General features: G+C 42.5%; 2 protein-coding genes across 4 annotated transcripts in view; both read right to left on the reverse strand.

Annotated features, from left to right (window-relative positions):
- Positions 1–8,049, reverse strand: part of hivep3b (HIVEP zinc finger 3b) — a 34,582-nt gene extending 26,533 nt beyond the window's left edge. For all 3 annotated transcript variants that reach the window (XM_028424657.1, XM_028424654.1, XM_028424656.1), the window contains exon 1: positions 7,797–8,049. The gene's annotated coding sequence lies outside the window, so the exon portion shown is untranslated. The remainder of the gene's footprint in view (positions 1–7,796) is intronic.
- Positions 8,050–10,942: 2,893 nt separating this feature from the next.
- On the reverse strand, positions 10,943–16,536 carry serinc2l (serine incorporator 2, like). The gene is made up of 10 exons (XM_028426262.1): positions 16,401–16,536; positions 15,597–15,758; positions 15,266–15,453; positions 15,064–15,143; positions 14,818–14,955; positions 14,221–14,390; positions 14,035–14,125; positions 13,286–13,436; positions 12,988–13,197; positions 10,943–12,581 (listed from the first exon to the last, which is right to left on the reverse strand). The coding sequence occupies exons 1-10, from the start codon at positions 16,437–16,439 to the stop codon at positions 12,443–12,445; spliced, it is 1,368 nt and encodes a 455-aa protein (XP_028282063.1). The 5' UTR covers positions 16,440–16,536; the 3' UTR covers positions 10,943–12,442.
- Positions 16,537–16,770: the final 234 nt, after the last annotated feature.

The raw sequence follows: 16,770 nt of genomic DNA on the forward strand, positions 1-16,770 counted from the left end.
TCCTCCATCTCCTTTATTCCTATACAGGCCCAGGCAACTTTTCAATCAGGGGCAAAAAGTGGGGTCCTCAGAGGACAAGAGCACTGCCATTAAGGATATTAGAGTGTTGATGAAAAATCTAAAGTCTGCAGTGACTAAGCTGGGGTTGCTCCCTCACATTGTGCTGACTGTGCAAAGCTGTGAAAAAAAGGGAGGAGGATGGGGACTACCTGGGTACAAACACTGCTGACTGTTTGAGGTTGCTGGGGACAGAAGGATTACATTAAAAAAAAACCCACTTTAACACCTCAGTCTGAAGAAAAGCTTCCTACAGCAATCGCTGCTTCTTTGTCTCCAAAACATGCCCTCAGCCCTTCTGTCTGTGTTATGGCTGCAAACTCTAAATTAAAACATGATTTAATACCCTGTTAATGTAATTTTGCTTTAGTTGAATATGTGCTGCTAATCCTTTTACCCTTATAGGAGGGTATGGATGGATTTTATGTGGAGGATTTTCACTTTAACCTCAACTATTTACCTTCGTTCTAGATTTTTTCCCTCAATTTCACCCACAGCCCTCCCCATCTCATCCATCTTTGCTCTCCAAAAGGTGATGAAAACCTCAGCCAGCAGCACAGGATAAACATGTAGCCCAGTGATGAGCGGCACATACTTTTTTTTTTCCATCATCTGTTTATTTTCTCAATTACGCTGGGTGAGTCTGTGTCAGCAGCTCTGGGGTTTTGCTCTGGCAGGAGGCGGGTGGGAGGGACGGCGGGAGAAGGGAAGGGAGGATCCTCTCCCAGGGTGCAGAGGACACATAGACAATGTTGTGTCTTGTGTGCAATGTGGGGAAAGAGAAATGTTTAAGCTTCTGTGTGAAAACAGTTTTTTTTCATTCCATGAGCTGCACAATCATCTGACTATTCATCTTCAGCTGCTAATCCACCCTGACAGTGTGACAAATGTGTGACAAGAGATTACTCCACTAAGGCTGCAGCGCATTGTGGAGAGGGTTCACCTGCCTTTAGTTTGATTCTAAAGCTGGTGGATGAACTTTCTCATTAAGGATTACCGGTCACTCAAGTAAGCAAATATGCTTTTGTCCTTGAACCCAAAGTCAAGAAAACATAATGACAGGATTACAGTAGTGGAAAAAAAGGACACTTAGGGCAATACACTGTTAGCTTTAAGTTATGCGAGCCAAAGTGACATACATTTTGCAATCAGATGGAGAATGTGAGGCTTTGTACTGATGTCCACATACCAACGGAACATGTCTGAATTTGCAATGGAAAAAAAACAGACTTTGACAAAATGACATTACCTTGAAGGTGCAGACACACAGAGACTGTACTTAATTATACTACATTAAAGGTAGGGTAGGAGATTTCATTCTGATGCACTTTTTGTTAAATTAGTGTAACTTCTCTTTACAATCCGATAGCAACCGATTCGTTCAGCAGTTTTGCTTTAAAACGAAGAATAATAATATTTGGGTGTATATATATATACATACATATATACATATATATATATATATATATATAAAATCATCTGTGGAAGCTATAAAATGCTAAAAACATCAGCCAATCCTACGAGGTGCCCCTGCGTGAATGGTTGTCACTCTCTTCCTGCTCTGCGCGCATCAGAGAGGTACGTGCATGATGCCGAAGTCACAGACTGGATGGGAGGCATGGCTTCGGGGTAAGCTTCGAGAGAACAGGCCGTGTGTTTACTTTCAAAATCTGACTCTCACTGAGTTTTCAAAATCTCCTACCCTACCTTTAAAGTCCATCTTGTCGATGCTGAAAGCTGCATCTACAGAAAGACATAGTCCACACTGACACTGTCATCTATTCTTAAAGTTTGAACAACTTCCCTCAACCTTTTTACATTCTTTTAAAAACAAACAGTTATATCAATGGACCTGATCGAAAAGTTTTTACATTTAGCATTGATTCTGGTTAGACCTTAGACCTAGGCCGTCTGATAATGGTCAGATAGACCCCGGCAAGTTAAACATCTGTCTTACCCTAAGCTGATGAGGAATAATGTTAATATAAATGTGGACAAATAATGAAACAAAAATCATAACAAAGAATAGCTTCTCTTATAAGAAAAATGGACATTACACTTTATGTAATAAGATATGATATATACTTTTTTAAGTTTCAGATTTTTCCCCTCCAAAATATAATATAATATAAACCAAAATAATTCACCAAATTAAACAAAATTGTGGCCATCACATTGACTACAAAGTAAAATTGCATCAGTTGAAAATAAGAGCCATTGGTTGACCCTTGTCTTTTCCTTTCTTCCAGTCATATCTGCCACTCTCACTGACTCTATAATAATATTTGATATTTTACTATCAAATAGGGACATCCCCACATGGTTGCTGAATTTAATTAGCCATGTGCAAAACAGTTCTCAGACTCGTTCCCTAGGAATATTTAGCAAGAGAGCTTTGCGAAGTTTAGGCCTTCCCTGGAGAATCACAGACTGCTCTAACAAAATCTAACAGCAAGGAAATGTTTTAACTATCTTTTGCGATAATTGCAAGCAATTAAAAACCTATTGCTTTGGCACAGACTAACAGTAGCACAGGTTCTGGCAGTGCTTGACAGGATTATGACAGGCACTCAGATTTTAATGAAGTACAGTGGCAGCCTGTCTTCTGTCTAAACCAAGCTGGGGAAGTTGTATGTAGGAATGTTCATGCAAATATTGACCTTCAATTAGGTGAAACAGACACCCTCGCTTAGTGGCTGCAATATGGGGACATCAGCAAAAACATTGTACACATAAACAGTTACAGAATATATATATAAGCATGCAGAGAGTGTACACAAACACATCTTGTGTAAATACGCCTTCATCTGCAGTGCGAACCGACATCAAATGAAAGAGAACTGCAAAAACCAAAAGCCCTTTAAAGGTAGTTTTAACCCCAAACAGGATGTCAGCAAAGCATCAGCAGCATCACAAAACCACAACAAAAATCAACATTTGTGCGCTAAGACAACACACAAACCAAAATCTGGGGAGTTTCCCTGCCCTTTAAAGGGGTGAGGAGCAAATGACCTTCCCAGCTGATGGCAGTCGACCACACACTCCTGCATAATTAACAGCATCTAAAATGAGGCGTTCTTTATGTGACCTTACCTGACAATGTTAGGGCACAGCTTGCCTACAGAGACTCTGTGGTAAATAACAAATAACCCAGCTCATATACAAACCCTTTTTATTATCTAAATACCACTGGTGCCATGCTTTACTGGGTCATACTGCAAGGTATGGCCCGAAATGTTAAAACAAAGCATGCCTCAGAGCTTCCTGACAGCCAGCACACTTCATAGCATGAAGGCATGTCAGGTAAGAGAGTGTTCCTCAAGGCTTAACAGGATACACAGCAGACTGACAGCACCATGAGAACTGAACTGAAGCAACTGAAGGCTGCTCCTACAGATGTTTCACATGGCTTTTTAAAGAGTAGCAGCTAAAGGAGGGGGGCTAGGGGGTTAGTTCAACCTCTCCGCATCAGTGACAGTGACATGGCTGGGGAGGATTGTACTGGAGCATCGCCTGCTGCCTTGATTTGCTTGGCAGATCCGTAGCAGGGTTGGAAGGATTTTCCCCCAAAGCCCTCTTACCCTCCCGCAGAGCAGAAATCCCCTCCAATCCTTACATGCAGTTACTGCAGGGACGCCTTACATGCTGAGACAAAGGACTCCATGAGCAGAGAGGAGAGGACAGTGAAGAGAGAGGATAGAAGCCAGTATGAGGACACATACAGACCAAGTCGATGTTTCCTCAAACAGCAGAGAACAGGAGTGTTTTTAAGTTGTCCAGAGAGCTATGGTTCATATCCTGGGTTTGATTGGTGTTGACATTCACAGTCAATACATGCCACACTTAAGGAATCCTGGTGAAATTCTAACATGGACCACTTTGCTTTGGGTTTATGCAGGTGCATAAAGATATTATACAGCCTATTTGCATATACTTAATTATCTACCATCCTGCAGTGGCCACAAACTAGCAACAGGTGGTGGCCAAGACAACAAAGTCAATACACAATAGGAAGTCAGACAAAAAAAAAAAACGTGCTGTAAACAGGTTTGCATTTTAGAATTTAAAGTTTGCAAGTACATGCCACTGATGGAGATCGAGATCGAGAAGTAGCAACAGGATTATGGAGGAGTTAAAGCGAAGGTGTCAGTTAATGAACACAGATTATTGTGTTGAACAGACATCTGGAGATCATAATCTGTGCAGATGCACTGTGTGCAGTGGGGTGTGGCCCAACTGGGCATCTAGGGACCCAGAGAAAGAAAGGAGAGATTTTTGAAGAGGTTGAGATATCTGGCTGTGAAATATAATACCTCGTCTGCATGACCGATCAATACACACACACACACACACACACACACACATTGGGCACGCATCTATTGCTAATCTTTCTAGGCAGTACAGAATCTCACTGGAGTTGTTTTTTTGTTGTTGCCTGACCTCTACAAGATGAAGTGTAATTCTTTCAGATAAATCTAAAGTTTTTTCAGGCAGTCCTCAGCCTCTCCCCAACGTTGCCTCACTAGTGATATCCTGGCCGAGCCCTTTCCAGACATACCTGTGGTGTGCAGCACAGAAGCTTAACAATCACACTGCAACAATAACTGTTGCACAACATTGGCCACAGTGGAAAGTGAACACTGAAATGCCCTCTGTGTTGATATAAGCAGAAAACAGATAGATTGTAACATATACAGGAGAAAGAATAGAAACATAAACACAGTGACAAAAGCAGGTTATGGTGAAAGGTTGTTGTGACGTAATAAAGTGGTTGCCTATTGAGGAAGGATTGCCATGACAAACAGCAAACCGCTTGGCTACCAACAGTGCCGAGGCAGGTAATGATTAACTCCTCTGAACAGGCTGTTTGAATGAGTAACCCTCTGCTGTGTGCGCTCTCTTCCTGCTGAACCTGTGCTGCCTGCACAGCTGTACATGTACATCATTGTCCACATCTACCATTACATAACCTGGGGGAACACACACACACACACATGGGTTCAAGCCCCACTACCACATACAGTACAGACTCAGCTGCCTGGCAATCACAAGGAAACCCTATCTCTATTTGAAGGGACAGCCAACACACTGGGCTTGGGCTGAGTTGAGGCCAGACACTGATACACAACTGTACCCTCAACAAACAAACACACACACATGGACCCAAATGATACAAGAGCAGAAGTGAATCCAAACAAGGCCGTAACACACAACAGAATGATTTCTTAGAAAAGGATCTCTCCAGAATACATTACAGTGCTGCTGAATAAAATTATTAGGCTAGTGGGGCATTTGTGAAGTTGCCAGACTGGCACTCCTGGCCTCCATTTTGCACTGTGTTTGTGTGTGTTTGTGTATCCAAGGTCCTGTTCCTGGTTCACTCTGGTCTCCCAGCACTACAGTGGCTCTATTCTTCTGTGGTGCTTCAGAGAACAGGATTAATGACCAGCAGCAGGGACATGAAAAGGTTGTGTCCACCAGCCACCAGGATTTTACAGCCTGGGTGTGTGTGTGTGTGTGTGTGTGTGTGTGTGTGTGTGTGTGTGTGTGTGTGTCACCGTGTGTTTATTTTTTCTCCTGCTAGACTGATAACAGCGCCATGCTGCTCACTAACCTCTCGCAAAGAAAACAAAACATGCTCATACATGCTATGCAATACTTTGTGTAATCTGTCAAGCCAACAGTCATGCATGAAGCAGAACTGCCTGCCAACCAGCACACTTACGTTTCTGTCTAAAACAATCACACCACAAAGGTTTAGACTAGACTGTCAGTCCTGCTGTAGACAAACTACAAATGATCCCCCGATCCTTTGCTCCAGTGTTACCGTGGTTATCTCATTATCTGTGGGAGTTGCGTCTGTAGGTCTGAGCAGGAACTCCACACGACCCCCTCTGTGCCAATGGCATTTCATGCATTTAAATCAACACGTCGCCACCTGCAAGGCTGACTCAGTGTGTGGGAGCTCAAGAAGCAGAGAGGGCATGCCAGGTGAGTGAGTGAGTGAGTGAGTGAGTGAGTGAGTGCTCAGCTCCAGTTCCAGTCAGAAAAAGCCATCTGAAATTTAAGGCAGAATATTCCTAATATAGAATACACTCAGATGGATATTAATGTTTGTAGGTGGCTAAAATCTTGTGTTCCAAACTGGGTGTGTGCCGACCACCGTCTACTGTATCCGACTGTGGATAAGTACCTCGTGCAAGCTCACTTCAAAGGAACCAAACCCCCGCCTGTTTCCATCTTGAGCACTGCTTGTGCCAGGGAATGACACAACTACACACAAACCTATCTGACTAAAAGACTGAGGTCTTTAGTAATCAGCCTCAGTGCTGACAGAGTTATGTTTTCCTTTTATTGTACCTGAGCAAACTGATTGTGCAAGGCTACGATACTGAATACCTGAACTTTTTGTAATGATCTGGCACTGCTAAACAGTTGACTGGCATAAAAACAGGTTCTACAGTTACATGGAGAATAGCACATTCACTTCCAGCTTTAAAACGTAGTAATTACTCTTAACAAGCCACCTTCTAACATTTCAGCCAAATTACAATGGTATAAAAACATCAAAGTAAGTCTGACGCACAACCGTTATTCAGCATGCGTGTTAAAACTATAAATGGCAGTAAGTGCAGTTTTTTTAAGCCCTCAAATGCTTCACAATCTTGGATATTTGCAAGGAAGTGGATCGGTGCTCTCCTCGGGTGCCCTGCTGAGTTAGCGCCTTGGTTCATGCCAGCACCACAAGTGGTCTTGATCCAGGTCAGAGTGGAGCACTGTGAGGCTGCCACTTTGTGCTGATTCAATAAGAAATAATTGCATATTGGCTTTTCTCCATTTATCCCCCCTTTACCACTGTGGTCTGACACCTTACTGTATTTTTGTGCTCTACAGACACACAGCTGGGAAAAGGACACTGCAGCAATACTCTGTCTTTATAATACACATTCCTCTGAATTTGTGTTAAAAAAGGAGAAGCTGAAGCACAACACATTCCAAGTTAGAGATGCACACACAGATTCCTATGATCGGTTTGTACAGTAACTATAATTACATATGTCAGACACCACTGACATGCAGTAACACCTTGCTGTGCAGAGGTGAACACTGTGTGGAAAGCCTCAAAATAACACTAAACAGTAAAGAGCTTAAGTTAAAAGAGATGGAACAGACGCCTAAAGAAACCGGTTTTGGTAAACTCAGCCCATCTATCATATAACAGAAGATCAACTGAGAACAAAAGCATGATGTCATCCTCCAAAAAGCAAGTGTAGGTGTAGCCCGTCACAAATAACTTCACAGTCCCGTATCTTATGTGCATCTAGCCGTAGCTTCCGTGTGTGTGTGTGTGTGTCAGTCTCCTTCTGTTGCTCTCCTCAACTGGTTTGTTATTAAGGACAAACGGGGTGAATGAAGGTGCATGATGAAGCATATGCCGTCAGCTGTATGTGCAGCGCCCCCGCCGCTACTTCAGCGCACAGTCCTGCGCGCACTGTACTTTGGAGAGTCCAGGATCCCTCTGAACTGACTGCTGCTGCTGCGCTCCGCTACACGCTATGTGTGTTTTATCATTTATCACTATACCCCAAAATCTAAGCACGTCAACTTCATGACACACTTTAAAAAGACGACTGGGACTCGTATCAACTTCCCTCCTCTTCCTCCTTCTCTTCCTCCACCTCTGACAACCACCGCAACACAAACGAAACTAAGTAACAAACATTACGGTTAATATTTACCAGCGTGCTACAGTACGGGCTCTGCAGCCATTTATCCCGTAGCGAAAGGGCCAGAAGAAGTCCGCATTTCCTGGATTGTGATGCGCTGGATACAGCTGCTCTGCGCCCGCGTTTCTGTGGAGGGAGAGCCGGAGGGGCTCTTGGTGCTTCCCACTGTTGTGTCAGACCGGACAGCGATGCCACATTCAGCTGATCGCCACAACAAAACAACATCTCGCCCTACGCAAAACACACTCCGCGGCTCCGCACCACCCCGCACGGCAGGTCCGGCGGGCGCCGCCCCCCTTCAGCCTCCTAACCAGTGGGCTGGCGCGCCGAGCCCCGCCTCATGAATAATCATAAGGTGACAGAGGAAGCCATTGGTTGGAAGGAGCAGTTCCTGGATAATGCCATTAATTCTAATTAGCCAGGCAGCCTCGTGTAATGACAATATGAGTTTTGGAGGCTGATCAAGCTTTTTGTTCACTCTTGGTCTTTAAAATGTTTATTGATTCAGCACTAACACACACACACACACACACACACACACACACACACACACACACACACCTCCAGAGTGACATCATACACAGCATAGATATTAACTGTTCAAGGGTTAATGGCAGCTTTGAAATGTCTTGACAGATGTGATGACCCTGTCTGTGTGACCTCCTCATACAGCAGGGACTTTGAGGAGAGGTGTAATGAAGGAGAGATACAGCAGCCCTGACTGTCACATGCCTTCATACCTTAGGGATCAGGTGGTGCTCTAAAGGCCAGTGGACATCAGAGTGCACAGGTGGTGGCTGCACACCTATAGCTTCACTCTCAGAACGTACAGGAATCACACCTGTCCTGGTGTGCAGCAGATGCACAAGAAGCATTGGTTCTTTTGTGTCTCCTATTCTCAGAGCTGTCTGTGCATCTGCATCCAGCACTAACTCTTTGTTCTCAACAGTGCTGCAGCAAAAGAGGAAAAGGGAAATGAAAAAGTAGGAGGGGAGGGGTGAGGAGAGCTGTAGAAAATAAAGAGAGGATATGAGAGCAAAGAAAGACAGTGGGAAGAGGTGAGAGACAGAGCAGGAGACGGTGAAGGGAGTGCAGAGACATGCTGTGGTGTGAGCGCTCCGTGCTGCTACAATATGACTCTGACAGGCTTATGTAACCAGACTGGCCTGGCATTTGGCTCACAGCAGACGCCGGCTGCACTGACTGTTATATAACTGCATTAGCTGCTCCTCTGAGCTGGGAGAGCGCATGCGCACAGGAGACCCCTGCACACACACACACACACACACACACACACACACACAGTCAGACTTTTAGACTTCCAGCTCAGGACAGAGTGACTGATTTGCAGTGCAGCCTGGAAATACTGAACAACAGAATGTAAAAATCTAGAAGAGATCTATTAGTGCACACTTTCCAAACACTGCACAGCAAATGACAGGCGTCAGCATCCCCACTTCCCATCATCCAGCAACAAGTCTTCCATCCTGAAAAGCCTAATTGGGGCTTAATGTTGGGTAAATGTTTCCAGTGCACATGCTAGTATGCCAGCAGGGCCCAAACTCAATTAGCTCCCCTGCATGCAGAACATAATTTAATGGGTCTGGATTCCACTCTTAAAACCCAATTACACCTCAGACAGGCATTTCCAGTCATTCTGTCAAAGAGGTGGTCAGGGATACACAACCGTCTCACAAACAATGCAGCTACATGAGCTCCAGCTGTGGTTGTACCGGTCATTTATGGTCATAATAAACTCTGGAACATAGAGATGTGTGTTTTACTGTAGGGAATGACCTTAATTCTAACAAGGGAAACTGGCATTTCCAAGTTAATGTGAGGGGAAATGGATGTGGAGAGTAAGGTCAGGGCTAACACTGCAAGTGATAACCATTGTCTCAGTCAATCTGCAATTAAAAATTCCAGGATGCCTAACCAAGCATGGCTGCAGAGCTGCACTAAGTGGTTCATAATCAGCACATTACAGGCTCTGATCTCTCATTACAGCGACAAATTACATCTGATGATAACAGAGGAAATGAAGGTGGGATTTATGACACTGGAGCCAATGGCCAAAGACAGAGAGTACCTTAAGTTCACATTTGTACACCTGATGATAACAGGGGAAATAAAAGTGTGATTTATGACGCTTTGCTAATTTGTTCTCAGATGCTGTTGGCTGTGTTCAGAGGTTGTTACATTTCAGATGAGACTAATGGAGAAGAGTTCTTTAGTCTCATGAAACTCAAGAGATTTACACTATAAATGCTTGAGTCACTAAAAGAAATGAGGAAATAAGAGGCACATTTACAAGAGAACAGCAGCTGGCTTTAAAGAGTAAATATGTTCTACTGTTATAGGACTGTGCATTTTCACTCAACAGCCAATTGATCCATGAAGTGAAGTCAAGTGTCACACTAATGCACTGCTGCAAAAAGACAAAAGAGGATGTCAGCTCTGCAATGTATTCAGCAATGTGCTATGTTCCAGCTCCACAACAAGTAGGGTGTACATGAATCATCTCAATTTCTCTACTTCTTCATTAATAAGTCTCTTTTAAATATGAAAAACGAGTTTTCATCTTCAAAACTAACCTGTGGCACAATCCATTAACTGAGTTGTAATGGATAGGCTGAGCAAGGGGGTGGTGTAGTGGGAGGGTGGAGGTCCACAGGAGGTAGTGTGTCCTGAACATTTCCACACCGTGCCAACTGGATTGAGGTACTGTGGCAGCCAAAACCAACATGTCCTGTCTACCGGCCAGGCAAAAAGGAAATAACACAGCAGAGGCACACACTGCTCTGTCTCTGTACAAGCAGAGCTGACAGGTCACACACATTTACTTCACCTTAAAAAAAGGTGCCAACAATCAGATCTACTGTAAGATCTGTCAGATAATCTAATCACAGAAAACCAGTGGTTTGATTAGTTATATGCTTATGAGTTTGATTTATATTTGTATTGTTGTTTACAGCACCTGAATAAGTGTTTCCCTCATAATCTTTAAAAGATATCAGTAACACCGAACAGAACACACATACCTCTAAGTGTTCATATATTAATTGGCTTAGTAGTTATAGTAGTTCACTAAATAAACACAGCAGGAAACAGAAATATGTTTGTGTTTACATGTTCCTCATTTGCATTTAACGTCTCTGTTGCGTTTAAAGACAAAAAGTTTCCATCTTTATTTGAAAAAAGAGTTTATAGATTACCTACAATATTAATTGATGGCATGGACTGATGCCTTCTGGCATGCAACGACTGACTCACCACAATATAAGGCCTGTCAAAAGTACATGAGCATTCGTGATTAATTCTAAGACTACAAAAGGCACTTAATATAGTGTTATGAAACTGAAAATGACACGTTATAATCTAGCATTGTCGATTCAGCATGAATAATTAGTGGGGAAAAATACACAAAAAAATCCATTCACAATACACATATGTAGCCAGAAAAACAACTGATTCACATCTGCACCTGCTGAAATGTTTGAAAAGAACAATATTCTCAGGATTGTACCAAAAACATTTTTTTCCACAAATACAAAATATACTGATATGAATTTAACTCATTTCACTCATATGGAAATTGAGGTAACTACTATATAATGCATAAGTACTGTACCACCATTACAACCATCAAGTTACCATAAAAGTTAATACCGTTTAACAGCAATTCATCATTTTTGAAATGCATCAATATTGTTTAGTACATTGCAAAATTAAAAATCCCTTTTTGTCTCAACTCCACAATGCACTCTGCAACTGTGTTAAATCAATAGCATATGTAAGAACGCAGGTAGTGATGGCTTTATGCTATCTAGAAAATCCACTGCACACTGCATGAGGCTGACTGCTAAGGATCCATATCCTTCCTGCTGCAAACAGACTGTTATTACAGGTAAAGACTGTTGCCCGTGGCCATGTGAAGCTTAGCACCAGAGATAAGTCGCCTTAAGTTGGAGAGTACAAGGAAGAACTGAGATTAGACGGGCTGTTTGTTAGAACTCTCTGGCTGAGGGTTCAGTGACGTGGATATGCATACAGCCTAGCAGCAACAGGGATGCCCTGTTATGGTCTGTAGGGCGTGCCATATTTGTGTTATCTGGTTGTCACACTCACCTCACACAGGGGCTCCCGTTAGGGGGTTCCCCTAATTGCCCCCTCGTTGCAGTAGAAGTGTCCACCTCTATCAGGGGTATTCCAGAGCTGACCAATCAGAGGGGGCTGATCTGAAAGCCCCTTTACATGGGAATCTGTACCTCAAAACATCGGAGGTATTAAAAAAGTGCCTTGTTGCTGAGTCTTTGATAGTCCAGTAACTTAAATTCAGAACAAAGATAAAGCAGCTCATACAATCACACCACATAAGGTAAACGGTAGCAATTAAATGTGAGCCACTAGCAGAAAAAAAATTGTCTGTCTAAACTCATCCACTAGGATTGCTAAAAAACAGCTTGAACTGATTATCACACTTGGTAAACCAATTAAAAGGGCAAAAACAACACAAACACAATTATAGCAGAGGCAACCATTTAAAAAAGGATTAAAAAATGTTTCAGTGATATCCCTTCTATTTACTCTACTTGTATAGCATCCTTCAAATTGCCTATTATGACAGGCAGCCAAACACAGTCCAAAACATGGCATGCTCAGCTAAAATCCCTCTCAGGGAAGAGGAGAGGGGCAATGAGGGTCCAGAGGTAAAGCCCAAGACCCAGCCAGCTGGAGGCCATCTTCACCCACACAGCGGGCATAGTGCTCTGCATGGCCTGGGTGGTTGTGTCTGGTCTGAGGAAGAACACAGAAGGTTGAGTTAACACCAAATTAAACTACCACATGTGCAGAAGCTCTTTTATAATCTAAGGTTAAAAACACAGTCATAGGTGGGTTTCTTCTAAACAAAAATTAATCTGAAAACTGGTTTCATTTCAATCAGTGTCTAAGGAACAGGAACAAAGAGTGCCCTCTAGTGGATGTACAGGGGACTGTATCTGGAAGAACTGTCTGAAAAATGCATTTTGAAAACTTTGGTTCACCTCATAGGCCTCATAGCGTGGCCTTATGGTTTTTAACCATAGTCCTCTATGAAACGAACCAGGGGTGCCGTTAGTAATGAGAATTTTAATCAAGGTCCATCTGAATGAATGTATAGACTTATGGTTTCCTACTCTTCTCTGTCACTGTTGGTACTTACTGGTACCAGTTGGTAAGAGTCATCATGATGTACAGGGATGCCAGACAGAGGTGGAAGTGGAAGAAAGAGTAGCTGTAAGTGACTCCATCCTCCTCATTGTCATAAGCCCTGCGTACGCCATCCTCTCCCACCACACTCTCTCCACCAGAGCCTCCGCCCTCCTCTGTCTGCATCAGCTTGTTTACCTGGGTGTTACTAGATGAACGGATACTAGGAGACAGGGAGAACAGTCAGTTTAATAACAGCATGGAAAGCCAGAACTGTAGATACAGTGTTGTAAAGATGTGACACTGCTTACCTGGCATAGAGAGTGCAGAAGAGGAAGATGATCAAACCAACGATGCCCTGAGCATCCCACCACTGCACCTGTCCTGTGCCGCTGTCACCAGATGGCTCTATAGTGCTGACATTTGACACCAGGCTCAACAGGCTGGGGTTGCATTTACGATCTAGGACAAAAGATATGTACACATACACAATTAGACATTTTCCATTATAAAAACATACAAAAACACAGTGTGAGTTTGCTATCGACTGAGAATGCTTGTAATTTTTTAAAATCATGTATTAGTCTGTCTAATACTGAAATAATTGTGAAAATACTGAAACATAGGAAATGTGTATAGTGCTCGATCTTTTTATACAGGTCACTTTGTATTTTAAATTAAGCAACTTTTGACTATGATGAACATAAAAGCAACAAATTCATTTGAATTTGTTTCAAAGAAAAATTACATTCAACAAACTACATCAAGGATGCAAACATGGTCATGTAAAACTAACCCTACAGACACTACAATATTACCCATTGTTGATTTTCTACCTGGTAATGGCTGGCCATATAAAAATGGGACAAGAAGCGTGTGCTAACTATTGGCAACAAGCAGCTCCTAATTCCTACAATGTCAAACTCACCTTCATGATCAAAATGCTGCAGCAAATAAACAGCAGGTACATTTGTAAAAAGGAAACCATGATTATGAATGTGACTGAGCATGACACTAAAAAGCTACAAAGGAATGTGGAATGAGACACCAGGAGACTCACTTGGATTGTTGGTCATTGCAGACCAAGTGACATACATGGTATACAGGGAGATGAGTGAGGCCTGGAGCAGACCAGAGTGAGGCTGGCCTTCCTGCAATTAATAGGACAAGCATATAGTCATGTAATTGGCCAAAATGTACCAACAGTATAACGCAGAATGTATTTGGGAACAATCCTAAATTGTACCTGTATCTTCGGCAAGATAGAGACAACAGAGATGATGAGGCAGAAGATGAGGTTGAGGCTGATGAAAACTTTGTGGTCTGTGCAGTCATCTGGCTTTGTGTAATAAATGTAGAACAGCACCACGGCTGTGATAGCCAGTGCATAGTGGAGCACAGTGAAAGACAGCAGCCCTGAAATTTGCATGAAAATGCAGCAACATGATTAACAGCAAGAACACTATTGCAAAAATGATTTAGCACTGACTTGTAAAGTATAGAATATGTTTCTAAAGTAGGAATGTTACAATGCAAGACCTTTGGCAGTTAGTATACAGCAGACATAACTGTAATATTTCAGGATACACATTTTGATGACTAACACAATGATTGCAGTGTTTGGTGCTCAGATAAGTTTGAGGTGTTTCCTGCATTTTGTAGGACATGCTGGTTTGCCAACCAGCTTAACTTGTCCCATCAGAGTGAAACTAAAAATAAAATATTTTCATACATGTATTGTTTTTCCAGCAGACATCCTGCTGCACATGCACTTGCTGCTACCATATCTACAACCTGCCATATCTAAGTTTGTATTCTTGTAAGGAGATAAATGAATGCTTACCGGCATACCAGCATTTGTTGTCACTATTTTCAGCATTTTCTATCCAGACTTTGTTCCAGGAGTGGGCAAAATCAATGAGAAGAATAAGCTGGATAAGAATGAATATGAAGGATCCAACCACTCCAAAGTAAAACCATACTGTAAAAAAAGAACAGATACAACACACAGCGTTGTGATATTGTTCAAGAAGAGTACATGATGAATGCTGAGTATAGACTCTGTTTTTTGTAATGTAGATGTTAGTACCAGTGTGAAATGTGCCATCAGGGATGAAAAAAGCTCCCACTGTTATCCCAACAAGGATCAGAAATTTAAAAAACCAGAATCTGGAAAAAAACAAACATGTACAAATGCACTGTTAGGGTTGAAGAAAAACAGAAAAAGCACCGGCAGATCAGTCTCCATCCCTGTAGTGGTGTGTGCAAGGTATGCCTGATAGAGCGCGTACCCATTTTGAAGAGATGCACGGGGGTCTTTGCTGCTACGAACACGAATCATCATGACACAGAAGAGAAAGAAGAAGCAGGTCATAGCAAAGCACATTCGGTACACAGACTTGTAGCCCACAATGACGTCACAGTTAACCTGGTTTTCAAAACCAGGTATAGAACTTCCTCCCTGGCAAAATCCCGGGATCTATGAAACAGGAGAAAATTCACATATGAAGTGATTGTACTAAATGATAACCATTCAAAAATAATACTACAGTAAAAGCCTCCAGCACGATATCTTGACCACTTTTTATATGTATGTAACTGGATTAAAAACATGGATCTCACTTTGCGGAGCTGTGTTTCCATTCCAGGGAGGATCATGATGACAGACACCATGGTCCCCATGAGCAGAAAGAAGGAGAAAACCAGCCGTGTGATGGTGGAGTTATTAGAGGAGGGACAGCAGCCGCACAGAAGACATGGTGCTGAGCCACACAGGCAGGAGGCCTGTGAGTGATGGAGAGGAGGACAAGCAATCAGGCAACAGCCACATGAATGTAGTCACCTGCTTAGGCATAACGTCAGTCATATAAATAGATACTGTGCAATAGGGAAATAGTGGGCTGGTTAATTATTAAACGTGACCATGATTTTCCAGTAATGGCCCTAGGCCTCTGATATCACCCACTTTTCTGACTTCGATACTATATTCACTACAGAATGTTGCAACACGGTTATTACAGTTACTGAAACAAATGCAGAACACCACTGCTTTACAGGCCGTTTATAAAGTTACAGAGAGATAGCTACACTGCACTAACACTGGGCTGGGTTACATTTTTCAGTCTGATAAGCAACTGTTATTCTAACCTAATCATACACATTGCATTCGGTATGTCAGTAGGTCAGCGGCTTTACCTATAGCTAGCTAACAGGTTTTATTATTACTGAAACGGCTTATTCTGTGTTCATGTTTTCCTCTTTTCTAACTAGCTAGATATAGTCAGAGGTTGTACGTTATCTGTCAAGTCGTTAACTTCATGTTAGCACCACATTCTAACGTTAGTCCCTCTTTATCGAAGCGACACAGTCAACAAAAGCCTACCGCTTAAGTCTAAAATAATACTGGAATTAACACGAGATACTTACACAGCTGGCTAAAGAACACAAGGCCAGGCAGGCACCCATTTTGACATCAAAACGCTGAAATTTGAGATACAGCACCGACGCCTTTCGTGCTTCCGTATTTGCTCAAAACATACTAGCTGGCGGAAGTACGTGACTGCTTTTCAAAATAAAAGCACCACACTCCAAACCATGAAAACGCCTCAGTTCCACAAGGAAACTATTTGTTTTTATCAGCTACTGAATGTCCTAAATTATATAAAGTTTTGAAGAACGCGAATATATCCATACGCTGTAAAATATGGCCACTCTAAAACAAATGTCTTACAGTGGCCCTAATCTTCTTCTTTATCACCAGCATGCTTGATGTGTTGTGCCAGTGTTTACTTCTATA

The sequence above is a fragment of the Parambassis ranga genome, chromosome 16, assembly GCF_900634625.1.
Source record: "Parambassis ranga chromosome 16, fParRan2.1, whole genome shotgun sequence".
NCBI lineage: Eukaryota > Metazoa > Chordata > Actinopteri > Ambassidae > Parambassis > Parambassis ranga.